Raw genomic sequence first — 17735 nt, 5'->3', positions numbered from 1 at the left:
TATAACGCTATTTTCCTTTGGTGTACAGTTATAGTGACATTTAGACAGCGTGTGCATGCATGGTGTTATGTGGTGCTGTTACAGCGCATTAGTCCATAGATTTATCCAGTAACAGAGTCACACAATTGGTGAAATTAGGTTCTTAATAATAATCACATTTCACCGAAGCTCCAGGTTTACACCTGCTGTTTCAAACTGCACGCAGTTCTGCAGTGGATATGACGGGCTCTGATTTGGCGGTTTGTTATCCATTAACCCCCTGCAGGCCGCTGCATTACCGTGTGACTGCAGAGATTTTCTTCATTTCCAAAAAGATTAACATTTATTTGGGTGTTTTATTTAGGGCTCAGAACATGCAGCCGCAGTGCAGGCTCTCTCACACACACACTCACACACACACACACACACTCACACACATACATACTCACACACACACTCACACACACTCACACACATACATACACACACACACACACAAACACACTCACACACACTCACACACTCACACACTCACTCACTCACACACACACTCACTCACACACTCTCACACACTCACTCACACACACACACACACTCACACTCAAACACACTCACTCACACACACTCACTCTCACACACACACACTCACTCACACACACACACTCACACACACACTCACTCACTCACTCACTCACACACTCACTCACTCACACACACACACTCACACACACACTCACTCACACACTCTCACTCACACACTCACTCACACACTTTCACTCACACACTCACTCACACACACACACACACTCACTCACTTGTTTAATACCTTATACTCAGTAATAGTTCAGACCCAAGAAACCAGGTGAGGTTGGTTAAATATGTGATTAACATCTTTAATTGATCCATTCAGTACAGCAGTCCAACAGCAACGAAAACATGCAACGCCAGCAGCTATCCAATGGTTAGAGTGAGTACCACTTCTGCTAAACAGATAAGGCACTAAATTCCCCGACGGGCAAGGCCGTCACTTCCGTATTTTTCCAGCAGGGGGAGCCAAACATCACACAACATCAATACTTATTTAATCATTCTCAAAACGACATACATTAAACAGATATTTAACACAGAGTCTCTGAGCTGATTTAATTATTCATAAAACAGCATAATGATATAATCACTCTCAAAGCCATGAACATCACATGGTATTCTAGCAGGGGTTATGAACGTCTTCCGATCCAAGGACCGCCCCCCAGGCCAAAAGGGAAACCCGTCATATGATACAAATGGTCATATAAAAAAAAACCCTAAGTTATAGGCTGAGCTCAAAACCACATACTTAGCATACTGCTCATATGACATTTCAATGAAAATCAGCCTGAAATTAAGTATGAGTAGTATGCTAGTATGCAGTTTCAACACAGCCTCAGTCATTGCACAAGTCCTTGAGAGTCTGGCCCTCTCAAGGACCCCAGTGGTCCAAACACCCCCTGTTGAAAAACCAGGAATGGGTGTAGTCCCTGGTGTAAAATCCAGCTACGACCTGCTTGAAATACCAGCTTCCAAATGTTTCAAAACATAGCTTGAACTGGTCAAACCATGTTGTGTAAAAAGCTGGTCTAACTGGTCAAGCAGCTACCAGCTCTTTCAAAACCTAGCTTGAGCATTTTTTCAGCAGGGGTAGACGATTTAGTAAAACTATTATAGATAACATGTGAGTCTTTTTTACTATTTGCGACATAAGTATCAAGACTGTAAGTCATTACTGACACTGCTACACTGTTAGGCACGAGTCAGCACATTCATTAACCCGAAACTCAGAAAGTACTGAAGTCGCAAGCGGTGTATCAACGTCACAAATGCCGTATGCTGGTGCTACGTACACAGAGTAGGTCTATCTGCAGCCGCAGACTGTCTACTGAGAGACATCTCCATACAGATGCTGCAGGAACGGAAATTCGCTGAAGCCAGAGACCACAAAATGTACACACAACTGCATTTCGCGCAAGAAAAGAATAAATCGCTTTGCATTTAACATTTTGTCGCCGAAATGAAATGCATTTTCATCCTCTAAAATTAACGTTACATTTGGCGCCCCATAATTAATGTACTTATACAGTTCTTTTGTGTATCCCACAGAAGTACAATACCAATACAACTTCCGCTTTTAGCCTGGGTTTCAATTTGTGACCGTTTTCTACCAAAATAAAAGTCCGTCCTTGCTGAACTGTTTTTGGAGATTTGACTGACTGTGCACATTTACATTGATTGAATTCTGAGCATATCCACGGTTGGAATTCGCCACATGAATTGGACTGTAAATCCATTCAAATATCGCCCTAGCCTGGGAATAATATAATAGTGTAATTTTGCCCTAGGCCTGGTTATTTCATTTGGCAGTTAGCTCAGTTACAGGGTTACATTACATTACATTAATGGAATTTAGCAGACGCTCTTATCCAGAACGATGTACAACAAAGTGCATACCTATAACCAGGGATAAGTGCGCTGAAAGACCGTAGAGGGAAGTACAATTTCAACTGCTACCTGCACAACAAAGATAAAGACCAGGGCATATTAGATTTTTTTTTTTTTTTTAAACAAACAAACAACGCAAAAGTATGTCCAAACCCCTTAACTAGCCAAACACTGCTTACCTAACCAAACTAAAAATACTGATACACAAAAAAGTAAATCACAGAAAGACAATTAGGTGTAGGGTCTGATGATTTTTTGTAGGTAAGCTGGGGAAGACCCCTTAACTGCTTGGAAGGCTAGCACCAGTGTTTTGAATTTGATGCGAGCCATGACAGGCAGCCAGTGGAGGGAAGTAAGCAGGGGGGTGACATGCAAGTATTTAGGAAGGTTGAAGACCAAATGAGCTGCTGTATTCTGGAGGAGTTGGAGGGGTCTGATGGCGGATGCTGGGAGGCCAGCCAAGAGGGAGTTGCAGTAGTCCAGGTGGGACAGAACCATTGCTTGGACCAGGAGCTGGGTCAAGTAGGGGGTGAGAAAGGGGTGGATTCTCCGTATGTTGTATAGGAAGAACCTGCATGACCGGGTCACCGCCGCAATGTTCTCGGAGTGGGACAGTCTGCTGTCCATCACCACACCGAGGTTCCTTACACTGGGTGATGGTGTAAGTGTGGTATCTCCTAGGGAAATGGAGAGATCCAGATGGGGAGAGGTAATAGCAGGGATGAATATCATTTCAGTCTTGCCTGGGTTGAGCTTTAGATGGTGGTTGTCCATCCAGCTCTGGAATTCACTCAGACAAGCAGAGATACTGAAACCTGTGTATCAAATGGTGGGAATAAGATGAAGAGTTGGGTATCGTCCGCATAGCAGTGGTAGGATAGACCATGTGCAGTGATAACAGGGCCAATGGAATGAGTGTAAAGAGAAAAAATAAGTGGGCCTAGGACTGAGTCCTGGGGAACTCCTGTGGCAAGGGGCCGAGGTGTCGATACCGTACCAGCCCAGGCAACCTGGAAGGAGCGACCAGAGAGGTAGGACTCAATCCAGTCCAGGGCCGTGCCACAGATGCCCGTTGCTGACAGGGCGGACAGGAGGATGGAGTGATCCACAGTGTCGAAGGCAGCAGAGAGGTCTAAAAGAATGAGGACAGAGGAGAGGGAGGCTGCTCGTGCGGCATGGAGTGATTCACTGATGGAGAGGAGTGCGGTCTGTGTCGAGTGGCCAGATCTGAAGCCAAACTGATGGGGGTCTAGCAGGTTGTTGTTAGAAAAGAAAGAAGAAAGTTGACTGGAAGCGGCTCGTTCTATGGTTTTAGATAGAAAAGGAAGAAGAGCTACCGGGCGGTAGTTCTGGATGATGGAGGGATCCAGAGTAGGCTTTTTTAGCAGTGGGGTGATGTGGGCCCTCTTGGAGGATGCTGGAAAACAGCCACAAGACAGGGAGGAGTTAGCAAGGGAGGTGACAAATGGGAGAATGTCAGGTGTGATAGTCTGGAGAAGAGAAGAGGGGATAGGGTCAAGGGCACAGGTTGTAGGGCGGTGGGCGAGCAGGAGTTGAGAAACATCAGAGTCTGTAAGGGGGGAGAAAGTGGAAAAGGAAGAGATGGGCCTAGAGGGGGGGAAGGGCACAGAGAGGGGGGCGGTGGTTGAAAAGGATCTGCGGATGTCTGTGACCTTCTCATTGGAAAAATCTGCAAAGTCATCAGCAGTGAAGGAGGACTGAGGTGGAGGAGGCGGTGCGCTGAGGAGAGAGGAGAAAATGGAGTGGAGTTCTGAATTTGTGTTGATAGTATTTTGCTTTGGCGGCAGTGACAGCGGAAGAGAATGCCGCCAGGAGAGACTGGTAAGTTGTGAGGTCTGAAGGGTCTCTGGATTTTCCCCACTTCCTCTCCGCTGTGCGGAGGCTGGCCCTGGAGGTACGAAGGGCGTCAGATATCCAAGGACTGGGAGGGGATGTGCGAGGTGGCTTTGAGACAGTGGGACAGAAAGAGTCAAAGGCGGAGGAGAGAGATGAAAGGAGGGTGGCAGATGTAGAGTCAGTGGGGAGTTTGGAGAAGGATTCAAGAGGGGCGGTGACAGTGGTGGCAAAGGAAGAGGGTGAGAGGGAGTGGAGGTTACGGCAGGCTGAGGAAGTGTGGGAGGGAGGAGGGGGAGGAGGATGGGGAGGAAGAGAGCGGGAGAATGAGATGAAGTGGTGATCAGATGTATGCAGAGGGGTAACCGTGAAATCGGACCATGAGCAGTTCCTCACAAAGACAAGGTCTAGGACATTGCCTCCAAGGAGAATCAGTCAGGTGCCATCCTCAGGAAAGAAGCTGAGAAAGGTGTCTAGCTCATCAAGGAAACTTCCCAGGGGCTCTGGAGGATGGTAGATAACTGCAATAAAAAGGTTCATAGGGTAGGATACTGCAACAGAATGGAATTCAAAAGTTGATATGGACAGGTCAGAGAGGGGGAGAACAGAGAATTTCCATGAGGGGGAAATTAAAAGACCAGTACCACCGCCACGGCCGGAAGGCCGGGGAGTGTGCGAGAAGGAGAAGGAGGATGAGAGGGCAGCGGGAGTGGCGGTGTTGTCAGGTGTGATCCAGGTCTCCGTTAGGGCAAGGAATTGTAGGGACTGGAGGGAGGCATATGCGGGGATGAAGTCAGCCTTCCGAGTGGCAGACTGGCAGTTCCATAATCCCCCTGTGACCGCAAAGTCCTCACAGGGGGTCAGCGGGGGGTAGCTGAGGTTGGAGGGGTTCCGACGCCGTGGCCCACATCGCAGGGGGTGTCTTTGAGGGAGAGAGCAGACTGGGATGGGGTGAAACATAACATCACAAACTGGGACGGAGTGACGCAAGCGTCGCTCTGAGCACACCTATTTCAATTGTCTACAATCGCTTACAAGGAATATCAAATCAAGGCTAATCTACTGACAAATGGACGGCCCGCAGCGATACCAACACACCTGGTTAAAATTATGCGCTTACTGACTAACGACAACTTTCCTGAGTCTAATATACTCGGCATCACTCTGAGCACACCTATTTCAATTGCATTGGGTTCTCTTGTTACAGCAGCACTACCCTGAAGGGTGTAATATCAGTGTGTTAGTTAAACCCATAGGATAAATTGCAGTTATTCTAGTATTTTGACAATGTATATTTTGTGGACAAATCAAGGAGACTCAAGGCACTGTGTCTCACACGCTTAGTGGATGACCTGAACTCAGCTAGATGTCATGCTCATATCTCCCTTCTCCCTACTGCACGGTCTCTGGCTCCAATTTGTACAACATGGCGGCTTCCAAAAACTGCACTTCTACAGTTTCGAAACGCTTTTCACTAGCCCTTGGAAAGTCAATGGGTGACGTCACAGGCACCGCTACATATTTTTCCTACAGTGGGCGAATCATTATTGCTTTTATTGTGAAAATGTTCCTCTGCTGGATACCGGAAGTCACTTCCTTTTGCTGGACAATTGTGTCGCGCTTCTCACGACTGTACACGGTTCCTGATTCATTCGATGTTACTGTAGAGCTCCCAAGTCATTGCAAATGTTTAATGATGGTTAAATCAGGGGATAAGAAAATAGATTTCGTGAACTGATTAAAATCGAATCAGAAGCGGCGTGCTTGTGTTTCGTTAAATATTCTACAGTCAAGTGGGTGTCGGTTTATTTAGCCCAAACAATTCGGCGAACCACCCGGGAGTCTTTCATTTTTACAAATGTCACTTTTGACAGTGAGAATCGGTCCAGCACACCACCGTGTCTGTAATTAAGTGCTGCAATGGAACCCAGCGGAATGATCAGAATGGCTACATAGCGTAGTATTTAGTTATGCATTCGCCATAGTTTTCAGAACACCTTTCTTCAATAATGTTCTAGCTGATCTTATGAAAATGTACTTGACACGAATCATTGGAGTCCTATAAAATGTGTATTATTTCGTGTAAGTGGCATGATTATCTGCCAGTATGGAATATATCCATTTGGCCTCGCTATGAACTTGCTTCGTCTCTTGAGTCCGCCGTGACAATAAACGTGGACTCCTGTGGCTGCGGGCTGTTAACGGTTCATGATTAATGTTGCATCCTTCACCGAGTCGAAAAGATGGAGGACGTTATGCCGTCGGAAGTTGGTAAGAACCCACTGCAATCAGACTTGCGCCTTTATTGTAGTACTAATACATATATTCAGTGAATTATGCAGTGACCTACTTGCTTTGATTTCAGATAAAGCGAAGGAGTTCTGGAGTAATGTGGACGTGAACATTGTGTTTGATGCCCTGTACGACCGCCTGCGGTACCTGAGAGAGCGGATTGAAGCTGACAGCGCCACTCACAGAGGTAGCCAGCCTACACAGCAACCCACACAACCCACACAACCCACACAACCCACGCAACCCACGGCAGGAGCACAACTGATTAACTCTCAGCTCGTTTTGTTTTGTTTATGTGTGTATTTTTTCCATAACAGAGTTTATTGTGGGCATGAACATAATTCTGGCATCTGAGCTGTACATCAGTCCCAAGAGTGAGACTGACCCAGATGAAGAGGCAATGCTTTATGATGGTGAGTCTCGCTCTCCTGTCCGACTTCCGCAAACACAGGTGTACTATAAACACTACTGTACTCACCACTATTAACACTACTGCTATGAGCACTACTGCACTCACCACTATTAACACTACTGCTATGAACACTACTGTACTCACCACTATAAACACTACTGTACTCACCACTATTAACACTACTGCTATGAGCACTACTGTACTCACCACTATTAACACTACTGCTATGAGCACTACTGTACTCACCACTATAAACACTACTGTACTCACCACTATTAACACTACTGCTATGAGCACTACTGTACTCACCACTATTAACACTACTGCTATGAGCACTACTGTACTCACCACTATAAACACTACTGTACTCACCACTATTAACACTACTGCTATGAGCACTACTGTACTCACCACTATAAACACTACTGTACTCACCACTATTAACACTACTGCTATGAGCACTACTGTACTCACCACTATTAACACTACTGCTATGAGCACTACTGTACTCACCACTATAAACACTACTGTACTCACCACTATTAACACTACTGCTATGAGCACTACTGTACTCACCACTATAAACACTACTGTACTCACCACTATAAACACTACTGTACTCACCACTATTAACACTACTGCTATGAACACTACTGTACTCACCACTATAAACACTACTGTACTCACCACTATAAACACTACTGCACTCACCACTATTAACACTACTGCTATGAGCACTACTGTACTCACCACTATAAACACTACTGCTATGAGCACTACTGTACTCACCACTATTAACACTACTGCTATGAACACTACTGTACTCACCACTATAAACACTACTGTACTCACCACTATTAACACTACTGCTATGAGCACTACTGTACTCACCACTATTAACACTACTGCTATGAGCACTACTGTACTCACCACTATTAACACTACTGCTATGAACACTACTGTACTCACCACTATTAACACTACTGCTATGAGCACTACTGCACTCACCACTATTAACACTACTGCTATGAACACTACTGTACTCACCACTATAAACACTACTGTACTCACCACTATTAACACTACTGCTATGAGCACTACTGTACTCACCACTATTAACACTACTGCTATGAGCACTACTGTACTCACCACTATAAACACTACTGTACTCACCACTATTAACACTACTGCTATGAGCACTACTGTACTCACCACTATTAACACTACTGCTATGAGCACTACTGTACTCACCACTATAAACACTACTGTACTCACCACTATTAACACTACTGCTATGAGCACTACTGTACTCACCACTATTAACACTACTGCTATGAGCACTACTGTACTCACCACTATAAACACTACTGTACTCACCACTATTAACACTACTGCTATGAGCACTACTGTACTCACCACTATAAACACTACTGTACTCACCACTATTAACACTACTGCTATGAGCACTACTGTACTCACCACTATTAACACTACTGCTATGAGCACTACTGTACTCACCACTATAAACACTACTGTACTCACCACTATTAACACTACTGCTATGAGCACTACTGTACTCACCACTATAAACACTACTGTACTCACCACTATAAACACTACTGTACTCACCACTATTAACACTACTGCTATGAACACTACTGTACTCACCACTATAAACACTACTGTACTCACCACTATAAACACTACTGCACTCACCACTATTAACACTACTGCTATGAGCACTACTGTACTCACCACTATAAACACTACTGCTATGAGCACTACTGTACTCACCACTATTAACACTACTGCTATGAACACTACTGTACTCACCACTATAAACACTACTGTACTCACCACTATTAACACTACTGCTATGAGCACTACTGTACTCACCACTATTAACACTACTGCTATGAGCACTACTGTACTCACCACTATTAACACTACTGCTATGAACACTACTGTACTCACCACTATAAACACTACTGTACTCACCATTATAAACACTACTGCTATGAACACTACTGTACTCACCACTATAAACACTACTGCACTCACCATTATAAACACTACTGCTATGAACACTACTGTACTCACCACTATTAACACTACTGCTATGAGCACGACTGTACTCACCACTATGAACACTACTGCTATAAACACTACTGCACTCACCACTATGAACACTACTGTACTCACCATTATAAACACTACTGCTATGAACACTACTGTACTCAACACTGTTAACATTACTGCTATGAGCACTACTGTACTCACCATTATAAACACTATAGTACTGCTATGAACACTACTGTACTCACCACTATGAACACTACTGCACTCACCACTATGAACACTACTGTGCTGCTATAAACACTACTGTACTCACCACTATGAACACTACTGCACTCACCACTATGAACACTACTGTACTGTTATAAACACTACTGTACTCACCCCTATAAACACTACTGTGCTGCTATAAACACTACTGTACGCACCACTATAAACACTACTGTACTCACCACTATGAACACTACTGTACTGTTATAAACACTACTGTACTCACCCCTATAAACACTACTGTGCTGCTATAAACACTACTGTACGTACCACTATAAACACTACTGTACGCACCACTATAAACACTACTGTACGCACCACTATAAACACTACTGTACTCACCACTATAAACACTACTGTACTCACCGCTGTTAAAAACCTGCGTGTCTCGTACTCAGATATTCTGCCGGTTGCGGTGACAGATGGGGACAGTGAGGAGTGGGACTTGGAGCGCGAGCTGTTGCAGGAGAACTCACGGTAAGTAACGAGCTGTTGCAGGAGAACTCACGGTAAGTAACGCTTCCTCACTAACCGCACGGCTCGGCAGGCCAAAGCTCAGCGAAAAGAAAAGAACGGAGAGAAAGATAAAAGGACAAATGGAGACAAACGAGTACAACAGCACAAACCATGAAGACATGCAGAACACTCGGCTGACATGTTCCCCCCGGTGTTCCCCCTCTCTTCGTGTTTCTGCAGAGAGAGCCCCTCTTTTGGCCCGGACACCCCCCCAGCCCAGCCCGGCACGGACAAACTCCCCCGCTCTCCTTCAGCCCTGCAGTTTGAGAGGGGCGACCTCTCCCCCCTGTTACCCACGCAGTCTGAAAACCAGGAGCTCCTGCCCGCCCCCTCTCCTGGACGCACTGAGAGAGAAGCCCTCCTGCCCCCCCTGGGTCCTGCCCACACGGGGGCCAGCCCCATCCTGCCCCCCGTGGTGTCTCCCCCGTCGGGCAGGGCGAGCCCCATGGCCCCCCTGTCTCCCCTCCTGCCCCTATTCCAGCCCCACTCCTGCAGCTGGATCTGCCTGCCCCGCCCCACCCTGTCCACGGAGCACCGTCTCCGGGGCAGAAACCCGCTCAAACTGCCCCTGTTCTGGGGTTTCCAACGGCAACACGCCACGCCCCCCGGGGCGCCGGAGGGGGTGGTGTTCTACAAGGCGCCGTGTGGGCGGAGCCTGCGGGGCCCGGAGGAGGCGTGCCGGTTCCTGCGGGAGGCGGAGGCCGACGCCCATCTGCACGCCGGCCTGTTCAGCTTCAGCGCCGCCGTGCAGCTGCACCGCAGAGAGCACTGGAGCGCCAGAGAGCTGCTGGACCCCGACCTGAGCCGTGGGGCGGAGCCGGTCCCCGTGGCGCTGTGGAACGGGCTGGACGGGGCTCGGCCCGAGAGGTTCCGGTACCGCGCCCACCGCCGGCCCCGGGGCTGCCTCCCGCCCACGGGCCCCGTGTTCACGGCCTGCTGCGCCTGCCCTGACGCCTGCACGGACCCCGCGCTCTGCGCCTGCCTGCAGACCCCCCCCCGCCCCGCGCAGACCCCCCCCCGCCCCGCGCAAACCCCCCCCCGCCCCGCGCAGCCCTCCCCCCGCCCCGCGCAGACCTCCCCCCGCCCCACGCCCGCCACGCTGTACCACCACGGCCGCCTCGCCCGCCCCACGCCCGCCGGGTAACCCCTCTCCACCTCTTAACATAACGCGTGTGTGTGTGTGTTACAGAGGGATACAGCTGTGTAACGTGTGTGTGTGTGTTACAGAGGGATACAGCTGTATAACGTGTGTGTGTGTGTGTGTGTGTGTGTTACAGAGGGTTACAGCTGTATAACGTGTGTGTGTGTTACAGAGGGATACAGCTGTGTAACGTGTGTGTGTGTGTGTGTTACAGAGGGATACAGCTGTATAACGAGTGTGTGTGTTACAGAGGGATACAGCTGTATAACGTGTGTGTGTATGGTGTGTGTTACAGAGGGATACAGTAGTATAACGTGTGTGTGTGTTACAGAGGGATACAGCTGTGTAACGTGTGTGTGTGTTACAGAGGGATACAGCTGTGTAACGTGTGTGTGTGTGTTACAGAGGGATACAGTCATATAACGTGTGTGTGTGTTACAGAGGGATACAGTCATATAACGTGTGTGTGTGTTACAGAGGGATACAGCTGTGTAACGTGTGTGTGTGTGTGTGTTACAGAGGGATACAGCTGTGTAACGTGTGTGTGTGTGTGTGTGTGTGTGTTACAGAGGGATACAGCTGTGTAACGTGTGTGTGTGTTACAGAGGGATACAGCTGTGTAACGTGTGTGTGTGTGTTACAGAGGGATACAGCTGTGTAACATGTGTGTGTGTGTTACAGAGGGATACAGCTGTGTAACGTGTGTGTGTGTGTGTGTTACAGAGGGATACAGCTGTGTAACGTGTGTGTGTGTGTGTGTGTGTGTGTTACAGAGGGATACAGCTGTGTAACGTGTGTGTGTGTGTGTGTGTTACAGAGGGATACAGCTGTATAACGTGTGTGTGTGTTACAGAGGGATACAGCTGTGTAACGTGTGTGTGTGTGTTACAGAGGGATACAGCTGTATAACGTGTGTGTGTGTGTGTGTTACAGAGGGATACAGCTGTATAACGTGTGTGTGTGTTACAGAGGGATACAGTAGTATAACGTGTGTGTGTGTGTCTGTGTGTGTGTTGGACAGGCTGTATAAGTGTGTGTGTGTGTTACAGAGGGATACAGTAGTATAACGTGTGTGTGTGGTGTGTGTGTGTGTTGGACAGGCTGTATGAGTGCGGTCCCTGGTGTTGGTGTGTGTGTGTGTGTTACAGAGGGATACAGTAGTATAACGTGTGTGTGTGTGTGTGTGTGTGTGTGTGTGTGTTGGACAGGCTGTATGAGTGTGTGTGTTACAGAGGGATACAGTAGTATAACGTGTGTGTGTGTGTTTGTGTGTGTGTTGGACAGGCTGTATGAGTGCGGTCCCTGGTGTGTGTGTGTGTGTATGGTGTGTGTTACAGAGGGATACAGTAGTATAACGTGTGTGTGTGTGTGTGTGTATGGTGTGTGTTACAGAGGGATACAGTAGTATAATGTGTGTGTGTGTGTGTGTGTGTGTGTGTTGGACAGGCTGTATGAGTGTGTGTGTGTGTGTTACAGAGGGATACAGTAGTATAACGTGTGTGTGTGTGTGTTGGACAGGCTGTATGAGTGTGTGTGTGTGTGTTACAGAGGGATACAGCTGTATAACGTGTGTGTGTGTGTGTGTGTGTGTGTGTTACAGAGGGATACAGTAGTATAACGTGTGTGTGTGTGTGTGTTACAGAGGGATACAGCTGTATAACGTGTGTGTGTATGGTGTGTGTTACAGAGGGATACAGCTGTATAACGTGTGTGTGTGTGTGTTACAGAGGGATACAGCTGTATAACGTGTGTATGTGTGTTACAGAGGGATACAGTAGTATAACGTGTGTGTGTGGTGTGTGTGTGTGTGTTGGACAGGCTGTATGAGTGCGGTCCCTGGTGTGGGTGTGACCGTGCTCGCTGTCAGAACCGCGTGGTCCAGCGCGGTCTGCAGGTGCGGCTCCAGGTGTTCCGCACCCCGGACCGGGGCTGGGGCGTCCGCTGCATCGATGACCTGGACCAGGGAACCTTCGTCTGCACGTACACCGGTGTGTGAGCGTCTGAGAACTGCGTTAAACACGCTACAGGGTGTATACATGCGTATAAACACGCTACAGGGTGCATACATGCGTATAAACGCGCTACAGGGTGTATACATGCGTATAAACGCGCTACAGGGTGTATACATGCGTATAAACGCGCTACAGGGTGTATACATGCATATAAACGCGCTACAGGGTGCATACATGCGTATAAACACGCTACAGGGTGCATACATGCGTATAAACGCGCTACAGGGTGTATACAGAGTGTGTGTGTTTAAGTGTGTGTGTGTGTGACTCTCAGGTGTGGTTCTGAGGGCAGGCCTGGATTCGGGGGCGTCGTGTTTGGGTGCTGTGACCTCTGACCCCTCGCCTCACAAGCGGAGGCGGGGGGACCAGTCCTCGGACGATGAGGTGGAGGTGGTGGAGGAGTGGAGGGTGGATCCGGCCGGCCCAACAAACCCTGATCCCACAACCCCCCCCCACCCCTCGTCCGGCTCGCCCCCCGTACACGTGTCTGTCATCAAGACCCCCACCGGACCCGCCCCCCCCCCAGATGACAGCGAGCAAACCGAGGTTTGTCTGCTTCTGAATCTGAATCTGAATCTGAATCTGAATCTTCTTCTGCTTCTGCTTCTGCTTCTGAATCTGAATCTGAATCTGAATCTGCTTCTGCTTCTGCTTCTGCTTCTGCTTCTGCTTCTGCTTCTGCTTCTGCTTCTGAATCTGAATCTGAATCTGAATCTGCTTCTGCTTCTGCTTCTGAATCTGAATCTGAATCTGAATCTGAATCTGAATCTGAATCTGCTTCTGCTTCTGCTTCTGCTTCTGCTTCTGAATCTGAATCTGCTTCTGCTTCTGAATCTGCTTCTGAATCTGAATCTGTTTAGTGTTATTCTCTGTTCTGCTATGTCGAGCATTGAGACTCTGGGGCTGTGTTGGTTATGAGGTCATTAGATCATTAGTTATGATGTCAGTAGATCATTAGTTATGAGGTAATTAGATCATTGTTATGAGGTCATTAGATCATTGTTATGAGGTCATTAGATCATTGTTATGAGGTCATTAGATCATTGTTATGAGGTCATTAGATCATTGTTATGAGGTATACGGGCTGAAGCTGATCTCTCTCTTCATCGCAGCCCCAGTCTGGAGGTACTGAGAGAGGAACATCCCCCAGCTCAGTGTCCCACACAGGTAACGTTCCGCACAGGTAACACATGCAAGGCTAGGAACTTCACTGTGTGCTGAGTCTGTTTCAGGCAACTGTGGTTTTTCTTGAACTCAAAGGTTTTAAATGTTGTCTTTCTCTATATTAGACTTGTGTTCTACCAGTGTGTGTGTGTTTGTGCCAATCAGTTCCTCTTCCTGCTTTTGAGAGCACAAACATGCCCACACACACATACACATACACACACACACACTCACACTCAGACCTACCAACAACTACACCATGAGGGCTATTGACAGGCTGTTTAATCAGGCCATGTAATGTGCTTTTTAATTTGTTGTTTTTCTTTTTTTCCAGAAGCAGAGAATGGCAAAGAGGCGGAGCCTGGGCTGGACTCGGAGTGGGCGTGGCTAGGGGCGGGCGCAGACAGAGAGGAGGGTCACGCTGGAGTGGAGGAGGAACACCTGTATTACCTGGATGCCACGGAGGAGGGCAACGTGGGCCGCTTCCTCAACGTAGGCATCAAAACCTGGGCTCACCTACTCTCCTGTTACTACAACAGCTGTGCTGTGAGACTGTGGCAGTGGACTGACCTCTGAACTTTCTGTGTGTGACCTTTGACCTCCAGCACAGCTGCTGTCCAAACCTCTTTGTGCAGAACTTTTTCATCGACTCGCACCACCGTGACTTCCCCACCATAGCCTTCTTCACCAGCAGGTACCAGCACCCCTCTCACCCCCCTCACCCCCGCGGTATTTCGATGTTAACCTTTCTTTCTTTACCGTATCAGTCCGATAGGATAAAATGCTAATTCATAGCGATAGCTGTGTTCTTTTTGGGGATTTTCCAACAGCAGCTAATTCAGGCTTCAGATCTGTGGTTAGCCAGCCCTATTATTATATGACCTTCGGCCTACTTTTTTTCTAAATACTCTTTTTCTCTAAATACAGAATTGGAAGTAAAAATCGGTGAGTCAGACGGGGGAGGCCAAAGATGCTGAACATTTATCAGCTCTGAGAAGCTGCTGGGCTCTGTGCTCTTTCTCTGGTCTCTCCCTGTCTCCTCTCTCCCTGTCTCCTCTCTCCCTGTCTCCTCTCTCCCTGTCTCCTCTCTGCCTTTCTCCTCTCTGCTCTGCTGGTACCCAGGCGGGTGCAGTCCACACCCCTTTTGCAATGTTTTTCAACATCCTCAAAGAACAGTTATTGTTCATATTTAACTGCACTGCAGGAATTTACACTAGGGATTCATTCCAAAAGTTCACCCCCGTAAACTTGTGGATGGAACTGAGCAAGCCAGAGAGCACATTACTGCTAACATCTGTGCACCCCGTTTGTTGTGATCCCCGTCTTCTCTCTGTCTGTAATGCCTGGATAATCCTTACTATAGGAAACAACTGAACTAAATGCTGAAGAGGAGCCAAAATGGCACCCTGTTGTTGAAGGGGAGCCAACATGGCACCCCGTTGTTGAACGGGAGCCAACATGGCCCATTCCTCTGTGTGTGGCTCTTGGTTTAATGATTGGCTCTTGTTGTTGTGTTGCAGGGTGGTGACAGCTGGAACAGAGCTGACCTGGAACTACTCGTACGACCCAGGAAGTGTTCCAGAACAGGAGGTTCCGTGCCAGTGTGGCTGTGAGAGCTGTCGGGGAGTGGTGATCTGAAGGGTCGAAGGTCACGTGCTGTGAGCTGCCTGTTGGGGGGCATTAGCAGGGTGTTGCTGTAAGAGAGCATGCATGCTCAGTCAACCTACCCTGTATAAATAAATGTTAAAAAATAAATGTCACCCTCCCTAAGTTATATTTTTGAGCCCTGCGGAGTCATTTGTCCTCTGCATCTGACCCATCCGAGTTACTGAGGAGCAGTGGGCAGCCACAGTGCAGCACACTCCACACAGAGAGGAGAACACACAAACTCCACACAGAGAGGAGCACACACAAACTCCACACAGAGAGGAGAACACCCAAACTCCACACAGAGAGGAGCACACACAAACTCCACACAGAGAGGAGCACACACAAACTCCACACAGAGGAGCACACACAAACTCCACACAGAGAGGAGAACACACAAACTCCACACAGAGAGGAGCACACACAAACTCCACACAGAGAGGAGAACACACAAACTCCACACAGAGAGGAGAACACACAAACTCCACACAGAGAGGAGAACACACAAACTCCACACAGAGAGGAGAACACACAAACTCCACACAGAGAGGAGCACACCCAAACTCCACACAGAGAGGAGCACACCCAAACTCCACACAGAGAGGAGATCACACAAACTCCACACAGAGAGGAGCACACACAAACTCCACACAGAGAGGAGCACACCCAAACTCCACACAGAGAGGAGAACACACAAACTCCACACAGAGAGGAGATCACACAAACTCCACAGAGAGGAGCACACACAAACTCCACACAGAGAGGAGCACACACAAACTCCACACAGAGAGGAGAACACACAAACTCCACACAGAGAGGAGAACACACAAACTCCACACAGAGGAGCACACACAAACTCCACACAGAGAGGAGCACACACAAACTCCACACAGAGAGGAGCACACACAAACTCCACACAGAGAGGAGCACACACAAACTCCACACAGAGAGGAGAACACACAAACTCCACACAGAGAGGAGATCACACAAACTCCACACAGAGGAGCACACACAAACTCCACACAGAGAGGAGCACACACAAACTCCACACAGAGAGGAGCACACACAAACTCCACACAGAGGAGCACACACAAACTCCACACAGAGAGGATCCGGCCGGCCGGGACTCGAACCCAGAACCTCCATCTTGCGAGACGACAGTGCTGACCCTCAGCCCGCTGCTGCGGATGGACTGAATGTTTCTTTGATAATGTAATAATCCTGATGTTTGTTTGATAATGTAATAATCCTGATGTTTGTTTGATAATGTAATAATCCTGAAGCCATACATGTTCATGGCACCGGAAGCTCTGAGACGCGTGTGATCGTTGCCCTGTGTACGGAGTGCTGCGCTGGGGTGGGCCACCTTTTACCGAAACTGTTTTATGCTCTGTAATTCAACAATTGCTTTAGTGGGCACTGTGACGTAGTTTGATGTGTCGTTGTGATCTTGCTGTTTATAATGGTTTCAGCAATCATGATGCCTGTTCAGTTATCATAAAAGTGTGGTTTACAGTGATTTCACAATCATTATGGCTGTTCAGCTACCATTGAAGACGTGTTGTGTGAGTTTCCTTGGAAATTACACTTTACAAAAAAGATTCTTTTTTGAATGTCATGTTTGCAATAAACCTTTTTCCACTTGTATTCAGATATTTTTCTGGATTCATTTCGAACTCACATTAGACATGATCTACTATCCTGTACATGTCATACACACTCACAGACTACCTCATGCTGCCAGCTGATTGGCTGGTGGGAACCCCATTGGTCTGTTAAATGTCTACCATGTTCACAAGTCTGTGTATAAGAAGCTGTTTAGATCATCTCTGTGTGCTGTGTTAAAGGCATATAACACACAGGGTTAGATATTCATAGCTGCTGTGTTAAAGGCACA

General features: G+C 47.8%; 1 protein-coding gene across 3 annotated transcripts; it reads left to right on the top strand.

Annotated features, from left to right (window-relative positions):
* The first annotated feature begins 5918 nt into the window (after window positions 1–5918).
* On the top strand, window positions 5919–17485 carry setdb2 (SET domain bifurcated histone lysine methyltransferase 2). 3 transcript variants are annotated; one of them, XM_061236899.1, is made up of 11 exons: window positions 5919–6579; window positions 6674–6787; window positions 6918–7013; window positions 9757–9835; window positions 10055–11014; window positions 12834–13003; window positions 13320–13573; window positions 14140–14194; window positions 14526–14683; window positions 14797–14885; window positions 15712–17485. In XM_061236899.1, the coding sequence occupies exons 1-11, from the start codon at window positions 6552–6554 to the stop codon at window positions 15827–15829; spliced, it is 2121 nt and encodes a 706-aa protein (XP_061092883.1). In that variant the 5' UTR covers window positions 5919–6551; the 3' UTR covers window positions 15830–17485. The 3 variants fall into 3 exon arrangements, with proteins under 3 accessions (XP_061092883.1, XP_061092881.1, XP_061092880.1); XM_061236897.1 differs by having other exon boundaries at window positions 13302–13573; window positions 14529–14683; XM_061236896.1 differs by having other exon boundaries at window positions 13302–13573.
* The last annotated feature ends 250 nt before the right edge of the window (window positions 17486–17735 follow it).

Source organism: Conger conger, chromosome 3, assembly GCF_963514075.1.
Source record: "Conger conger chromosome 3, fConCon1.1, whole genome shotgun sequence".
In the NCBI taxonomy this organism is placed as follows: domain Eukaryota; kingdom Metazoa; phylum Chordata; class Actinopteri; order Anguilliformes; family Congridae; genus Conger; species Conger conger.
The sequence above is the reverse complement of the archived record's forward strand: the minus strand, read 5'-3'. Positions and strand labels throughout refer to the sequence as shown.

Coding starts and splice junctions, on each gene's coding strand:
- setdb2 (XM_061236896.1), top strand. CDS start 6,552: ATGGAGGACGTTATGCCGTCGGAAGTTG. Junction 14,195..14,525: donor CAGCTCAGTGTCCCACACAG/GTAACGTTCCGC, acceptor CTTTTTTTCCAG/AAGCAGAGAATGGCAAAGAG. Junction 14,886..15,711: donor ATAGCCTTCTTCACCAGCAG/GTACCAGCACCC, acceptor GTTGTGTTGCAG/GGTGGTGACAGCTGGAACAG.